Below are 15,208 nucleotides of genomic sequence, written 5' to 3'. Positions count from 1 at the left end.
GCCTGTCCAGATCCCTCTGATCCAGCCAGTTTTTCATCCAGTGAAGAACACAACCATCCAAACCATAAGCAGCCAGTTTCTCCAGGAGAACATGTGGTATAGCGGGGAATTACCAACGTAAAAGAAATGATAGCTAAAAAGAAAAAAAAATTATTACCAAACACTTTTTATTTTTTTTCCCAAAGAAAACTTTAATTTCAACAAGACAGGAAGCTGCACGAAGAGAGCTACCGAAAATTTCTTTTGAACAACAGCTAGATGTTGTAACCATCTAACAGCTAGGTGTTGTAGCCACGTAACTATCTACACTGGTACTCGTGGAGGAGGGGTTTTCCCTCTCAGTAACAGTCTGGCCACATGGGCTTGGCCTTGCGAAGACCACTGAACGACGCCCAAGTAGACTGAGCTTTGTCCTGCACCAGGACACGGGTTGTCCTTCCCTTCACAAAGGCAAAGGAGCATTTTGGGGGTGAGAGGGACTATGAGAACAAAAATCCACCCTAAGAAAACAGGACTTGCCTTGGAAGCTTTGTGCTCTTGAAGTCAGTCCAGCCTGATGTGTTTCAAAATAGCGCTGGAAGCCTCTTCCATCTTTCACGTCAGTCTAACCCAAAGCATCATCCCACGCTGGAGCCAAGCAGGCCAGGGAAACCTGCCCTGGCCACCCTTTTGGTGGCTCAAGCCTTCCCAGCCCCTGGCAGGGATCACCACTGCCTTTCAGGGCAGCCAATACACCAAGGCCCCCAAAAAAACATTCCATGAGGAACAGCATGGTGCAAACCCTCACTCCCCTGCCTTGCAGAGGCACCCGGCGCTGCTGCAATGGTGCTTCTCTACCACGGTCACCCATCCCCTCGAGCTGAAGAACTTTAGAGCCCAGAGGGCAGGGAGATGTAATAGAGGACTTTTGGCTGAGGGCACATTGAAGCGGACAGAGCATCCCACCTCAGAAGTATCTGACATTAAAAGGGCTTGTTTCAAGCCCAGCAGCCTCCTTCAGCACAACAACAGAAATGTGAGGATTGCCTCTGCCTGTTTCCAGGCTGCAGAACGTCAACCAACCTGGGCTGAGGGCCAGAAGGTGGCCAGAGCTTTTTCCCCTGGATAAAGAAGCGTATTCCTCTCCTGGCTGAAGCGGCGTCCTTCCAACACGGAGCAGGCACCAGAGGCGATGGGGAAGAGGCTACCTAAGAAAAGGAGGCAAAACCTAGAAGGTTTTGCTCAGCTCTGAGCTGGAAAGGTGTTTCAAATCTCAAGCAAGGAAAGAGGCAACTGGAGTTTCTATTTAAACCATCCTAACCAAAAAAAAAAAAATTAATTCCGGTAAACCATCCAGTAAGAAAGAAGGGAAAAAAAAATTCAACCCCAAACAGTAAGACTCCGATTAGCGTTGTAACCATCCAAGCAGATGGCAAGGGTGGTGAGGAGCAGAGTCCAGCAACACTGCACCATCGCCCCGGGGCTGCAGCTCACCGGTGTCCCGTCCTCGTCACCGTGCCAGGCCCCCATGGCACCCCGCTGCCTGGCCATCCCCATCGGCAGGGGACGAGGAGCCTCCTGCCTCCGTTGCCCATCCGCCGACCATCTCTCCCCGCTGCCTGCCCGCTGCCCATCAGTTCTCGCCCGCTTGGACGTACTCTTCGGTGGCCTTGGAGATGGTGCTCAGGTACTGCCAGCTCAGAGCGGCCAGGAGCATGGCGCACGACAGATAAATGGGGGAGTAGTGGTGGCGTGAAGCCATGGGGCCGCTGGGCAAGCTCATGGTACGGATGGAGGAGATGATCTGCTGCGTCTTGTTGGACGATGGGTCCGTGCTTGGGATCTTCTGGTAGATCTGGGGAGGGAGAAAGGAGAAGTTACAGTTCCCAGAGGAGGCTGAGGAGACAAATGGGACCACCAGGTGGAAGAGGAAGCCTTAAGGGCCACCGTGTTCTCAAGAGCAACCTCGGCGGTGGACTGCAGTGGAGCAAGGACCAGCAGCGAGGGATGCGTGGGTGGGGCCCGGGCCCATTTCCCTTGAGAAGTGCACTAAGCCAAGCAGCCTCTTGAGGGCACCCCATGACGGGAGATAGACCACATGGCCTCAGACACAGCCTCTCAGCCACAACTGGTGTTGCTGGGACCCGCGGTCCTTGCCAGGCAATCCTCACTCACTGGCAGTATGCTATTGCCCACCACCAACCAGTGAGGACACCCCAGTGCGACCAGGAGTCAGTGTGACTGCCAGGAAATGGACACCTTCATCACATAACCCCACCATCTTTGGAGTTTTCTCTTCGTGGTCTGCAGACCCCGTGGCCTTTAAGACATTTGTCTGCACGAGTCTTAGGGAGGCGTGCAGATGCAGAGACCCTCCTCTGGGCTAAGGTGTCACTGTCCCTTGTCACTAGGTTGGCCAGCCACTAAAGGGAGCTTTAATAACTCACAGTTTGGAGTCTCCTTGGTACAGCAGTAATGATTTTATGTAACAGCCCTCGCTGGCTGGATTTGGTTTTTGGGGCTGAATTTTTTTCTCCCAATGGATCTATCCACCAGATGTTCCTCCATGTGACCTTTCAAGCCCCACAGTACCCTGAAGTCAGGAGTCTCACTGCTTTAAGCACCCGTGAAGAGCTGCTCTTATTTACTGTTGGCCAAGGAAACAACCACCACATCATGCTGCCAGCTGCAACTACAGAGAGAAAACAAGACTGCTCGCCAGAGCAGCCCACGGGAGATGATGCAACCTGTTCGGAGGTGTGTTGTGGGAAGAGAGCTCTGTGCCTGCTCTGCCCAGGTGAAGCCCTGAACTGTAACAGCTCACTCCTCTGGTTCTGCACCAGAGGGATGGCAGGACTTCAGTCTCTACCCCTCATGACAGGCACAGACCAAGGGTACGTTCAAGGGAACACATCAAGAACCCAGTTTGGTCCAGGCCAAAACCACATCAGGGTCACCGTGCCCTGCCACCCCTGAACTAAGAGACATAAGGAAAGGATTAACGGATTCACGAATATTCCAAATTCCGCACCAGGAATGAAGACAGGAACAGCCAGAAATTACTTAAAGCAAACTGCTCAACCTACCTCTTCCACATACTGGTACATGATGGCTTTGACAGCTTGTATGTTTGTGGCATCCATCATGAGAGTGACAGCTTGTCCCTTCCGGATCTTCACGACACCCCTGAACACGTGCTTGTTGTTATAGCAGGCAGCCAAGGTGGCGATAGCCATCACCTACGGAGAAAAACCAAGAGCCCTTACCACACTGCGAGGAGCTTGCTGAGGAAGTAACCTCAGCCCTAGCGAAATCGATGCCAAGACACTCTGGAGTGGAGCCACAATCTCATCGACAGCAGAAAGACGAGACAGAAGAGACAGAGGATAAAACAGCCCAGTATCAACAAGATACTTAACCTCCTTCACCCAACTTCTCATCAGCTGGGCTGCAGATGAAGAAGAACCACTTGAAACCATAACTCACCTGGGGGATCGCGCAGAAGTTGAAGACACTTTGGTTTTTCAGGCGGGATAAGTACGTGAGGACGTCAGGGACATGGTGGAGGGCATTGGTGATGAGCTCATTCAGACACTGGACAGCCATGTCGATGTTCTCCGGTTTGGCAAGATCCGAGAGCTTCTTTGCGTATCTGCTCCAAACCTAAACACCAAGATAAGGACTCACAAGTTGGAGGGTACATTCATGCCGTAAGAGAGACATCAACAACAGTCGCTGTCCCAGACCTCAGACAAGAACCACCGGAGACCCATAAAAGCCTTGAAGGATTGGGGCTTACTAGGCTAAAGAAGAGAAGGGCAGGCTGCGGAAACATGACAGCAGCCTTCATATACACAAAGGGATTGTAAAGAAGAAGGATGCAACTCATCTCCACATCTTCTCTAGGCAGGCCTAGAGAAGGAAAAGATGTGTCACACATCAGGCTGACATCAAGAAATGTTCCGTGACAGGTGAGCCACGTGGAAAAGGGAGAGAAAAATTCTTGGAGGGCCTCAAAAAGAGCAGACAAGCATCTGCCAGCCACGAACAAAGCTGACCCTGCCTTTGGGAACAGAGCAGGTACCTTCTCGAGATCTCATCCAGTCTTATCCTCCCTCGTTGCTAGAACCAGTATAATAGAGAGGGGAAAAAGCTCCCCACCAAGTGTGGGGAGACATGACCTCATCCTCCCACCTGTACGCAGCAGCTGTAGATAGATGTGGAACTCGTCAGCCAGCTGTCATTAGAAGAGCTGTTATTATCAAGAAGATGAACAACCAACAGTAGCGATGCTATGCAGCACAGCTTTACTGTAAGGTCTTAATAAAATTAAAGCAGTGAATCCTCTCCTGCTAACTTTGATTTAAAGGGACATGAGAGACAATACAACTTCAGCTGTGCACCTTCCTGTAATGCACTCCTGAGAGAGGTGTCCTGGCAAGCATGGATGGTTGGCTCCATCCATTACAGGTCTTGGACAGAAGTATGAAAGGCTGTCAAGGGACACCAACAAATGGTAGGAAAAACCCTGGCTTTGTGGATTTCAAAGGAAATTCCAGCAGGAACCCTTCTAACAAGAGGATGCAACTCACTGTATCGGAGAAGCAACAACAGCACCTTCAGTCTTAGAGCATTTCCAAAGAGGCACAGCAGAAACGTTCACCTCGAGGCGATGTTTTCCCTCACCTCTTTGGGCCAGAACTCCCTTCCCTCCAGCTGGTCCTCCAGATAGTCCCGGATGATGTTGGTTTTCTGCAGGAAGAGGCCCATGGAGTTGGCCAGCTCCGTGTCCTGCCCGACAATAGGATCTTCTAGCTCTGATGCAGAGAAGAGACGGGAGAGGCCGATCCCCACCAGCCCAGCAACGTAGTGACAATACTGCGAGGCACCGAGAGGGGAAGGGGCAGGGAAAAAAAAAAAAAGAAACAAAAGATAAAAAGACCAGTTACAAAGAGCTGCCTGTTTGCCACAGTGAGTTTACAGACATGATCCTCAGCAGGAATTGAAAGTACATTTTCTGCAAGTTCTCATGGCCCTCTCTGGGATGTCTCAGCTTTCCCAGGCCCTCACCAACGATGTCCCACCAAAGTGCCACTCTGCCTCCGGCAGCCAAATGAACTGCCCCTAGGGGAACAGCTGATGTGATGGGTCACCCAAAACACATGCTGGTGGGTGTCACCAACAATCCACGCCATCCTCCTGTTACCCACAGGACCACCAGTCTCTCACAGCCTCCCTCAAACAGCCGAACCTTCTTCCCTTGTCTCCTCTTTCCCCAGAGACAAGGTAGACCCTACTCACGTTCAGTCCACTCCTCCATCCGGGCTGACTTACCCTATCCCACTCATGCTGAGAGTCCACCTTCTTCTCCAAGAATTCGGCCATGCCAACGCCCATCTTGTGGCAGATATCCGAAATCACGTCCCGGTAGACCTTTGACAGGTTCCTGAACTCCATGGAGATCTGCAGCAAAAACCACCATAAGGAAAAAACCAAAAAAAGACAGCGTCAGGAAAAAATAGCAAAGCTCAACATTTATTAAGAAATCACAATAAGACTGTTTACCAGGCTCTCATCCCGCCTTGGCTGGAGATCTAGGACAACTCCCACAACCAGAGTTGTTTCAAGGCCCTCAAAGCACAGGCTCAGTCTGTTCTCAGTCTAAACCAAACGGTCTCTGGCCGTAGATCAGACACAGCGGTATCTTTGGGAAGGCTCTGTGGCCTTGGGCTGGTATCATGTGGGAGCTGCAGGACAAAACCAGCTGCACTTGGTGTACAGAGCTGGGGTTTTTTTGTAAGTTGTTAAAGCATCCCATCACACCAGCCACGGGAAATGACAGGGGAGGATTCTAGTGCTCTGTTCTCCCAAGCTTTCTCCAGCTCTGGCTCCACAGGGCACATTTTGCACAACTGGAAAGGCATTGAGCAAGCGTGAAATCCTTCTTCTGCATGTCCAATAACATGATTCAGAGACTCAACTGCTCTCACACTGAAAATTTAAAAGCACATCCTCCCCTTCCCAAAACTGTGGAGCATCATGTTTTATTGTATTGACCTTTATTCTCCATCAGTGGAGAAGCCATTGGCATACCTACCGTATCTCTGTCCCTAAACATCCAGAATCCCCTGACAGAGTCAGCTGCTACAGCATACACCCCTCCCAGATAGGGCACAGGCACTATTATCCCAAGGCTGAGCATCAAAATTTACAGTATGTCTCAGTTTTCCAACCAATTATCCCATTCCCACTGCAAGGGAAAGTCTGATAAGTGTAGAATAAATTGAAAATGGTAACAAGCTGAACAAAACAGAACTTTCCTCAGAAAATGAAATGCTTCTCACTATATCTATGAAAGTTTTTCTTAAACAGAGCTTAAAAAAAAAAAAAAACACAAGCCAAACCCAGCTATTCCATCTCCCCATTGCTCTGGGGCTGAAACGTGGCAGAAGCCCAGGGTGAGCATCGCGGTTTCAGCTCTGCTGCCTGCCACCCTGAGCGCCCTATAGCACAGAGTCAAGGTCCTACAGCTACATCTGCACCAGGAACTTCAAATATCAAACATGGACTCAACCACCTGCACAGCACGGCCCTTGATGTCCTTCTGACCCCAGGCGATCCCCAGGCAGTGCTTGGGAAGCAGCGTGGGCCAGAAACTTACTTCCTCAGGACAGTATGGGATGCAACCATGCTGTTCTGGATGCTGAGAGAGTTTAACAGCTTGGACGTGGCTAAAATTTCCCAACCAGCCTCCAGGTCAGAGAACAAGCTCTAATACTGCTTTAGCTTGCTAGTGGAGATACAGACCTTCTGTGGCTTCTTTTTAGAGGGATTCTTAGAGCAACAGAACTTTGGCAATGTTGTCACTAACAGTGAGGGTGCTTTTTATCCGATACGCACATCAAAGATCTGTGGACAGACTCCTGTAGCTCCAGAGCAGATCCTGCAGGACCGCTGCAAACGCTGGTCCGTCCACAAGCCAGATGCCAGAGAAGCTTTCCTTCTCTCCCTATCTGTTAGGAGTCACAGGACACCCAACCTAGGTAACGCGCAATGACGGGGCAACAAAACCAAACCGCTCTCCCCAAGGCAATGGTGGTTTACTCTTCCAACAGGGGAGGCAAAAAGCCACTTTTTAGAGCTGGCACTTTCCCACAGCCAGATTATCTCTGGTTCATGTAGACAGCTGCAAAACATTTGGGTTTCTTACTCCAGCTCTGCATCCAGCCCCATCTGCAGGTGATGCAGCTCCTCTGAAGAGCTACGAGCTCACTGGGGACTGAAGGAGCTCAGCAGGCACAGGGAGAGACAACCACACACGCAAAGGTGACACAAGGCAGCTGATGCAAGGAGGTGGACATCTTACCGTTGGGAAGTCCTCAAGCACCTGCCGGTCCTTCTCCTTGCTGTCCATGTATTTCCACTCTGGTTGATAGAGATAGGAGTGAAACTCGTGCAGCATGGGGACTTTTACATCTAAGCTGATGGTCATGTCATCCTCTATAGTGTCCAGCGCACGGAGAACTAGATAGAATATACAGACGGCATGTCTGGGGAGGGAGAAGAAAAAAAAAATCCCTTACTCGGAATTGCTTATCAGGCATGAGAAACAGCTTAGATTTATCACACAGCCTTTGGCAGAGGTGCTTGCAGCTCAACATGACACGCGCTGGCACCGCCAGGTCATTGATGCCTTTGGAAGATGCACTTCCAGCACAATTTGCTTTCACGTTTCAAGCAACGTGGTACTTCAGCCACGGAGAAGAACGGAAAGTGGTGATGTGGAAAACTTCTCAGTCCCCACTGTTGTATCCCAGCGTCTCCTACAGTTTGGAAACTGGCTTTGGTCAAGGGATGCCCACATCCAACCGCTGTTTCATCAACTCACAGAATGGTTTGTGTTGAAAGGGACCTTTAAAGCCCATCCAGTCCAACCCCCCTGCAAGGAGCAGGGACATCTCCAACCAGATCCAGGGTGTCAGCTTCCCCAGCCCTCATCTGGGGACAGTGGCTGTCCCCTGCAGTGCAGGAATATAAAATAAATGCATTAGAAACAGTGCTGCTCAAACCCCAGGGTCACAGGAGCGGGTTAGGGGAACCCACCTTGCTCATCATCATCTCCTTGAACCTCCACGCTAAGCAACAGAAGTGCCTCTGCACAAACCCCCCGCGGGCTGACCGCTGCGAAAGCTGCGGCACACCCAAGCTGGGTTAGGAAACTCAGGTTTTTCCCTTCATGCAGAGAACTCCAGCATGGCATTTGGCTAAGACACGTATCAGGGAAGGGATGAGCCTGTAAAGTCTCACCGGGCAAGGCACTGCGAGATCCAAACAAGACTCTCAGCCAGCACTTGCTAGGACCCAGGAGGACAGAGCCCAAGGTCTGCTACTGGAAAAAGCGAGTGCAAAACAAAGGAGGGGAAAAAAAGCAGATGTACTTTTCCTATTACTTCCCCTTCTCTGCACCCAGCACCCTTTTAGCCTGTTCGGGGGGATAATAAGGGGGTCTCTTAATGCGTAACAGGAATGTTACGATTGGCAGGGTCAAAACACTCTGTATTTTTTAAATCTCCATCTAAAGCTCCGGCCCTGTCTTAGGCACTGCTTCCCCATTCCCAGGTGAGGAAGTTTCTCCTTTCTCCTTATCACCACATTCACCCTCTGCCAGCACAAGGCTGGTCCTCTCCACAAAGCAGCTGAACCTGCAGGAACGGATCCTGAAGGGTCCCAGGGACAGACAGGACCGTGGGGCTGGCAGGAGGGAAGGCAGGAGCATCCCCCTCTTCCTCTCCATCACCCGCAGTTACGATGTTGGCTCAGCTGCCAATGTATCTGCAGCTTTGAGTCTCCCACCTTCCAAGAAAACACCCTAACTGTGGAGCAGCGGGCTGAACAGGGCCCTGGCTAGCCAAACACACAGTTTACAGGCCAAACAAAATAAGCAGGAAGAAAGCAAACCTTTTAGGTCAACTCCCTGTGCGCTAGCCTGGGGAGCTCTGCTCCAAGTACTCATCCAGAAGTCCTCCGTTTTCCAGCAGACCTCGGGGGGACACACATGGAAACTCTCCCAGTAGCAGGGATGTGAACCAGGGAGCAAGAGCTTCACGCTTCCCCAGCCTTCAAACAAGGAGATTTTACCTAAAGAAGCTGCAAACAAAGTTGTGGCAGGGGAGCAGACCGGGCTGTGGTGTAGGACACCGCAGTTCGGCAGCGCGTGGTGGTTAACGCTGGAACTCTACATCACCAGCTCCTCCAACCAGCAAGCACAGAGGGGACTATCAAGCAGTCTGTAACCACTGGGGTCCAGTTTAACCCCCATTACAACATCCATGAGAGCACTTCTTTGACACAACCCAGCAAAATTAATTCCTTGCTGTAAGTAAGCCTGCTGCTCTGCCTGTTCCTCCGTTCTGCCTATTCCGTGTTTCCCTCTTTTGTCCCCGAACTCTTCAGAAGAGCTACCGCACTTTGAAAATTAATTTCTTCTCATCCACTACAGAGCCAGCTGCAATTCAGCAGCAATCCCCACGCAGCCAGAGGTTGCAAAGATCCGGCAACAGCATTTTTAGGATGCCAGGCACGCCCTGAGGGTCGGAAAACCTTTCCCGATCCCAGCAAGCTGCAATGCAAGGATTAAAGAACAGAAAAGCCAGACGAGACAGGTGACCGCAGGGAGATCACGGCAAGCACACTGCATACTCACACTGCCAACAGGTTTCAAGGTGTTTTATTGATTGTTTTTTTTTCTTTTCCCTTAATTTCTACATTAGCTAATACACCAAGCGTGGCAAAAAAACTTCAGTTCTTGGCCCCACTCACAACCCCTGGCCAAGCCACTGAATTTCTTTGCCTTTCCTGTAAAACAGGCTGCAGACAACCATTTCACAGATGCTGGACGACAGAGCTACGGGGCAGCATCCCAAACGCCAAACCCAACAGGTAACGCCGTGTTCGGGCTGACACCCACAACCGCAGCATTTGAGGCATCTACAACAACTTGTAGGAACCCCTAATTTTGGCAACTAACCCAGCTTGGGATTAACTGGAGAGAGATCTACGTACTGAAATCGGTAATTACTGCGTGAACAGAAGGAATTATATAGAGCATGTATAATACACGCGCGAGGCCCCAGGCCAGCTGAGCTTTGCATCCTCTGTTACTACGACCATCTGAAGCTTTCCCACACGTGTCAGCAAAATCCGTACAGCAAAAAAAAAAAAAAAACCAACCGTGCAGCAAACCCCCTCCGACAATCACGTTGGTTTTGAGGCAGCTGCTTCCAAACGCACCTTTCCAGCGGGGTCCAGACCTTCGGTCAGTCCCAGATTTTTCGCTCGCCTCCTCCCTCCCGGTCAGCCCGAAGGCCAGCGCCAGCCTTGGCACTGCCGGGACACATTCCCAGGGTGTCACAAACAGCACAGGGCCAGGCGCTGCGTTTTAACTGTCTGCTGGCCAAGGAGCTGGAGCGCCCGTCACACCGGGCCTGGTCGCTTGGCTGAGGAACTCAGCTGGGGAGGAGAACGCGTTACACCTACGGCAAGGCGGCTCGGACGTGAAAAATCCCACGTCCAGCTGCGCGGGGTGGAGCCGCGCTGAGCAGGGGGGGAGAAGCTGAGCTAAAGGAACACGAGAAGAGAAGGCTCTGGGGAGACCTTATAGTGGTCTACCAGTACCTACGGGGGGTTTGTAAGAAAGAGGAGGAGAAACTGTTTCGCAGGGCCTGTTGTGACAGGACAAGGGGCAATGGTTTCAAAATAGAGGAGGATAGATTTAGGTTAGATATTAGGAAGAAATTTTTTACACTGAGGGTGGTGGAACCCTGTCCCAGGTTGCCCGGAGAGGTGGTGGATGCCCCATCCCTGGAAACATTCCAGGCCAGGTTGGATAGGGCTCTGAGCAACCTGATGTGGTTGGAGATGTCCCTGCTCCTGGCAGGGGGGTTGGACTGGGTGGGCTTTAACGGTCCCTTCCCACCCAAACCATTCTGTGATTCTGTGGTTTTACATGGAACCATTGCACCCCCCCACCCCACGCGCAGCCCCAGTACGGGGTGGCCCCTTGCACCCCCCACCTCCCAGCCACCCCACCCGGGACCCCAGCCCCTTCCCCGCTCACCGCAGCTCCCCGTCCAGGGCCTGGATGACGGCGGCGAAGCTGCGGCTGGTCTGGTTGAGGTACCGGTAGCAGACGCGGAGGCCTCGTCCCAACGAATCCTGCGGGCAGAGCGGGGAGCTCGGGGGAGGCTGCAGGCGGGGAGCGGCCGGTACCGGCGGCGGAGCCGGAGGGGGAGCGGAGGAACCGCGCTGCTGCACCCCCCGCCCGCTGCCCCGCAACCGGCCCAGCCCTCGGGGCGGCCCCCGCGGAGGGGAGAGGGCCAGCGTCCGCTTGAAGAGGGACACGGCTTTGGTGCTGGCCGCCATGGGGGTGCGGCGGCGGCGGGGGGTGCGGGGGGGGGCTGCGGCCCGCTCCGCCCCCTCCCCCCCGGCCCGCCCCCTTAACCCTCCGAGCCCCGGGGCCCCGCACCGCCCGCAGCCGGTGCAACGCACGGACAGACCTCGCACCGGGGCCGTGCATGGGATGCAGAAGGGAGGTGAAAAGCACCCGGGACCGTGCAACGCCCGGGAAGCACCGGGGCCCTGCATCACTCGGAGCCGGTGCAACGCCCGGGAAGCACCGGGGCCGTGCATCACTCGGAGCCGGTGCAGTGCCCGGGAAGCACCGGGGCCGTGCATCACTCAGAGCCGGTGCAACGCCCGGGAAGCACCGGGGCCCTGCATCACTCGGAGCCGGTGCAGTGCCCGGGAAGCACCGGGGCCGTGCATCACTCGGAGCCGGTGCAGTGCCCGGGAAGCACCGGGGCCCTGCATCACTCGGAGCCGGTGCAGTGCCCGGGAAGCACCGGGGCCCTGCATCACTCGGAGCCGGTGCAGTGCCCGGGAAGCACCGGGGCCCTGCATCACTCGGAGCCGGTGCAGTGCCCGGGAAGCACCGGGGCCCTGCATCACTCGGAGCCGGTGCAGTGCCCGGGAAGCACCGGGGCCCTGCATCACTCGGAGCCGGTGCAGTGCCCGGGAAGCACCGGGGCCCTGCATCACTCGGAGCCGGTGCAGTGCCCGGGAAGCACCGGGGCCCTGCATCACTCGGAGCCGGTGCAGTGCCCGGGAAGCACCGGGGCCCTGCATCACTCGGAGCCGGTGCAGTGCCCGGGAAGCACCGGGGCCGTGCATCACTCGGAGCCGGTGCAGTGCCCGGGAAGCACCGGGGCCGTGCATCACTCGGAGCCGGTGCAATGCCCGGAAAGCACCGGGGCCGTGCATCACTCGGGTACCGGCCCTGAGCAATGCACGGGGAGCACCGGGGCCGTGCATCACTCGGGTACCGGCCCTGAGCAATGCACGGGAAGCCAGCAGCCGGTAAGCCAGCAGCCGGTGCAAAGCATCGGGCTAGCGTGATGCTCAGAGCCGGTGCAGTGCACGGGATGCGTGAAGCCGGTGCAAAGCACCCGGGGTCGTGGGATACCCGGAAAGCACCGGCGCCCTGCATCACTCGGAGCCGGTGCAAAGCCGGGGGCGTGCGATGCCCTGCGTCAGTGCGAAACACGCGAAGCATCCGGACCCAGCAACGCCCAGAGCCGGTGCAACGCACAGAAACCATCAAGCAGCCGGTGGCACCGCGTTGGTGCAGCGCCCGGAGCCGGCGTGATGCGCGGTAACGGCAGAGCCAGCGGAAACCACCGGGGCCGCGCATCACCCGCAGCCGGTACAACGCCCGGCAACCACCGAGACCGCGGTGGGGTGCACAAAGCCGGGCCGGTGCTGCCCACAGCGGCCGTGTAACGCTCGCCCACCGCGCAGGAAGGAGATGACAGGCCCCCCCCCGCACCACCGGGCACCGCATCCCCCGCCCACGCCATCGCATCCCGTCCCGCTCACCGGGTCCATCCGCGGCATGACGGCCCGGTAGCCGCCCATCTTGAACCGCAGCAGGTTGTAGATGTCCTCGGGGTGACCCAGCCATTTCTTCAGCAGCTCCATGGGGGCAGCGCTGCCTTCCCACCCCCCCCGCTCCCGCCGCCTGTTGCCTCCGCCGCCCCCCCCAACCCGGCGCTTAACCGGAGCCGGGCGTGGCCCCCTTTGCCCCGCCCCTCCGCCAATCACCTCCCTCTTCCCATCGCTCGGTGGGCCGGCTTGGGCGCTTATTGGCCGAAGCGCGCTCGTACCAGGCGAGCGTCAGCCAATAGAAAGCCGGCAGTGCTGGTGTGACGACCACCGGGCCGGCGCTGATTGGGTAGCGCGGCGCCCGTCGCCACACGCGCGGCGCCGGCCGAGCGGGAAGGCGGTACCGGGAGGAACCGGGAAAAATCGGGAGCCCCCCCCCCGCCCCGTGGAGCTCCGGGGGGGGTCACAGCACCCAGGCCCCAAGCCCCCAGCCCCGCTCCACAGCCGCTTTCCCCCGGGGTGCACCCAGCCCCCCCCCCACCTCAAACAGCGGATTTTTATTTATTGGTTTGACGTCGCCTCCCGTCCCTTTCCCCGGTGGCACTCCGCCTCTGGAGTCCCCCCTCCCCTCAGCGGGATCACCCCGGCCCGGTGGGCGCCTGACACCCAGCCATCTCTCCCAGCTCCTATCTCCCCCTCCAAGGTTCAGCCTTGGGGTTATTTTGGGAGGTTTTGATTCAGAAGGGCACTGAAAACAGCACCCCTCGTTTCCAGGCCGCGCTGACAGCCTGCAGGGCCTGCTCAGGAGTAACACCAGCCGTCTCCTTTGGCACCATAACCCCATTAAATGGGATTATTCAGCAGTCCCCGTAACCTGCAACCACTCAAGGGCGTTGCAGTGCACTCGCTGTGCAAGTCCTGCCTGGGAAGAAACCTGCCACGGAGGGGTTTAACGCCAGCATTCCCAGCTGATTTGTAACCCACCTTTAAATCCAGCTCACAGGAAAAGCCGCCTGAGCCGCCCTCACACAGCTGAGGAAAGCTGCTGGTACCGTCCCCTAAAGGGCACCAAATACTGGAGTTTCATAGAATCACAGAATGGTTTGGGTGGGAAGGGACCTTTAAAGCCCACCCAGTCCAACCCCCCTGCCAGGAGCAGGGACATCTCCAACCACATCAGGTTGCTCAGAGCCCCGGCCAACCTGGCCTGGAATGTTTCCAGGGATGGGGCATCCACCGCCTCTCTGGGCAACCTGGGACAGGGCTCCACCACCCTCAGTGTCAAAAAAAAACCAAACAAACAAACTTCTTCCTTGTATCCAGTCTGAATCTACCCTCTTTTAAATTTGAAACCATGACCCCTCGTCCTGTCCCAGCAGGCCCTGCTGAAGAGTCTCTCCCCACCTTCCCTGCAGCCCCCTTTGGGCACTGGGAGCCGCTCTCAGGTCTCCCCGGAGCCTCCTCTTCTCCAGGCTGAACAGCCCCAGCTCTCTCAGCCTGGCCTCACAGCAGAGCTGCTCCAGCCCTCTCAGCATCTGCGTGGCCTCCTCTGGACCCTCTCCAACAGCTCCACGTCCTTCTGATGTTTCCCTGTACATCTTAGTTTTTAACCGAGAAACTACCAGAAAAAACACACTGAATTTAAGTGGAACATCACCAATTCTAACCCCAGTTTTTATTTTTCAACCAAGTCCACAATCTGTTGTTAAAACAAACCCAGATCCAGAGAGAATGGACAGCAACAGCTTCTACCAGCTGCGTAGAGACACACAACTCAACAGAGAAGGGACCACATCCTCTCTATTTCTAAATGTTTCTGCTTTCAAATTACCTTGGAGATCATGAGTTTACACAATCCCTGTCACAAACATTGTTAGACACCTCCCAGATCCATCAGGCTTGTGATCCTGGTTGTAACTAGCAACTTGACAGAGCCTCACAGTCCCTCCCTTAGGGGCCACTCCTATAATTTGTTAATGCTGAATAGTATTTTTTTTTTTTTGAGTGGGAAGAGCCACTCACTTTTGAACACACCTAATTGCAGCTCAGCACACAGGTATTCAGCTACAAACAGAAGCAGGATTACCTAATAACAAATTAATCAAGCTGTTTAGGGAGAGGGACAAACTCCTTTCTGCTAATGCCACCACTGCACCCGTACCAGGGTCAAGGGGCCCAAAAAAAAAAAAAAGATGACAAACACATACAACCACTTTCAGACATCCAGAGGCACACAGTACTGCAGCGACTCCTGTAACCTCCCCTGAGTGCTTAACTCCAACAACTCACC

The 15,208-nt window shown here is 54.8% G+C and overlaps 1 protein-coding gene across 1 annotated transcript; it reads right to left on the bottom strand.

The window, feature by feature from the left end:
- Positions 1-1,262: 1,262 nt before the first annotated feature.
- FDFT1 (farnesyl-diphosphate farnesyltransferase 1) lies at positions 1,263-13,038 on the bottom strand. The gene is made up of 8 exons (XM_086744023.1): positions 12,913-13,038; positions 11,096-11,193; positions 7,346-7,529; positions 5,314-5,442; positions 4,666-4,857; positions 3,466-3,642; positions 3,066-3,218; positions 1,263-1,834 (listed from the first exon to the last, which is right to left on the bottom strand). Exons 1-8 carry the CDS (start codon positions 13,012-13,014, stop codon positions 1,613-1,615), a joined length of 1,257 nt encoding a protein of 418 aa, XP_086600149.1. The 5' UTR covers positions 13,015-13,038; the 3' UTR covers positions 1,263-1,612.
- Positions 13,039-15,208: the final 2,170 nt, after the last annotated feature.

This window comes from Chlamydotis macqueenii, chromosome 3, assembly GCF_036417535.1.
Source record: "Chlamydotis macqueenii isolate bChlMac1 chromosome 3, bChlMac1.mat, whole genome shotgun sequence".
In the NCBI taxonomy this organism is placed as follows: domain Eukaryota; kingdom Metazoa; phylum Chordata; class Aves; order Otidiformes; family Otididae; genus Chlamydotis; species Chlamydotis macqueenii.
This window is presented reverse-complemented; position numbering and strand designations above follow the sequence as displayed.

What these genes read in the sequence shown, in the direction of transcription:
- FDFT1 (XM_086744023.1), bottom strand. Translation starts at nt 13,014, where the DNA reads ATGGAGCTGCTGAAGAAATGGCTGGGTCACCCCGAGGACATCTACAAC. An exon ending in ACTTCTGCGCGATCCCCCAG is followed by an intron (nt 3,219 to 3,465) that starts GTGAGTTATGGT and finishes TTTTCTCCGTAG; the next exon opens with GTGATGGCTATCGCCACCTT. An exon ending in TGTACCAGTATGTGGAAGAG is followed by an intron (nt 1,835 to 3,065) that starts GTAGGTTGAGCA and finishes CTCCCTCCCCAG; the next exon opens with ATCTACCAGAAGATCCCAAG.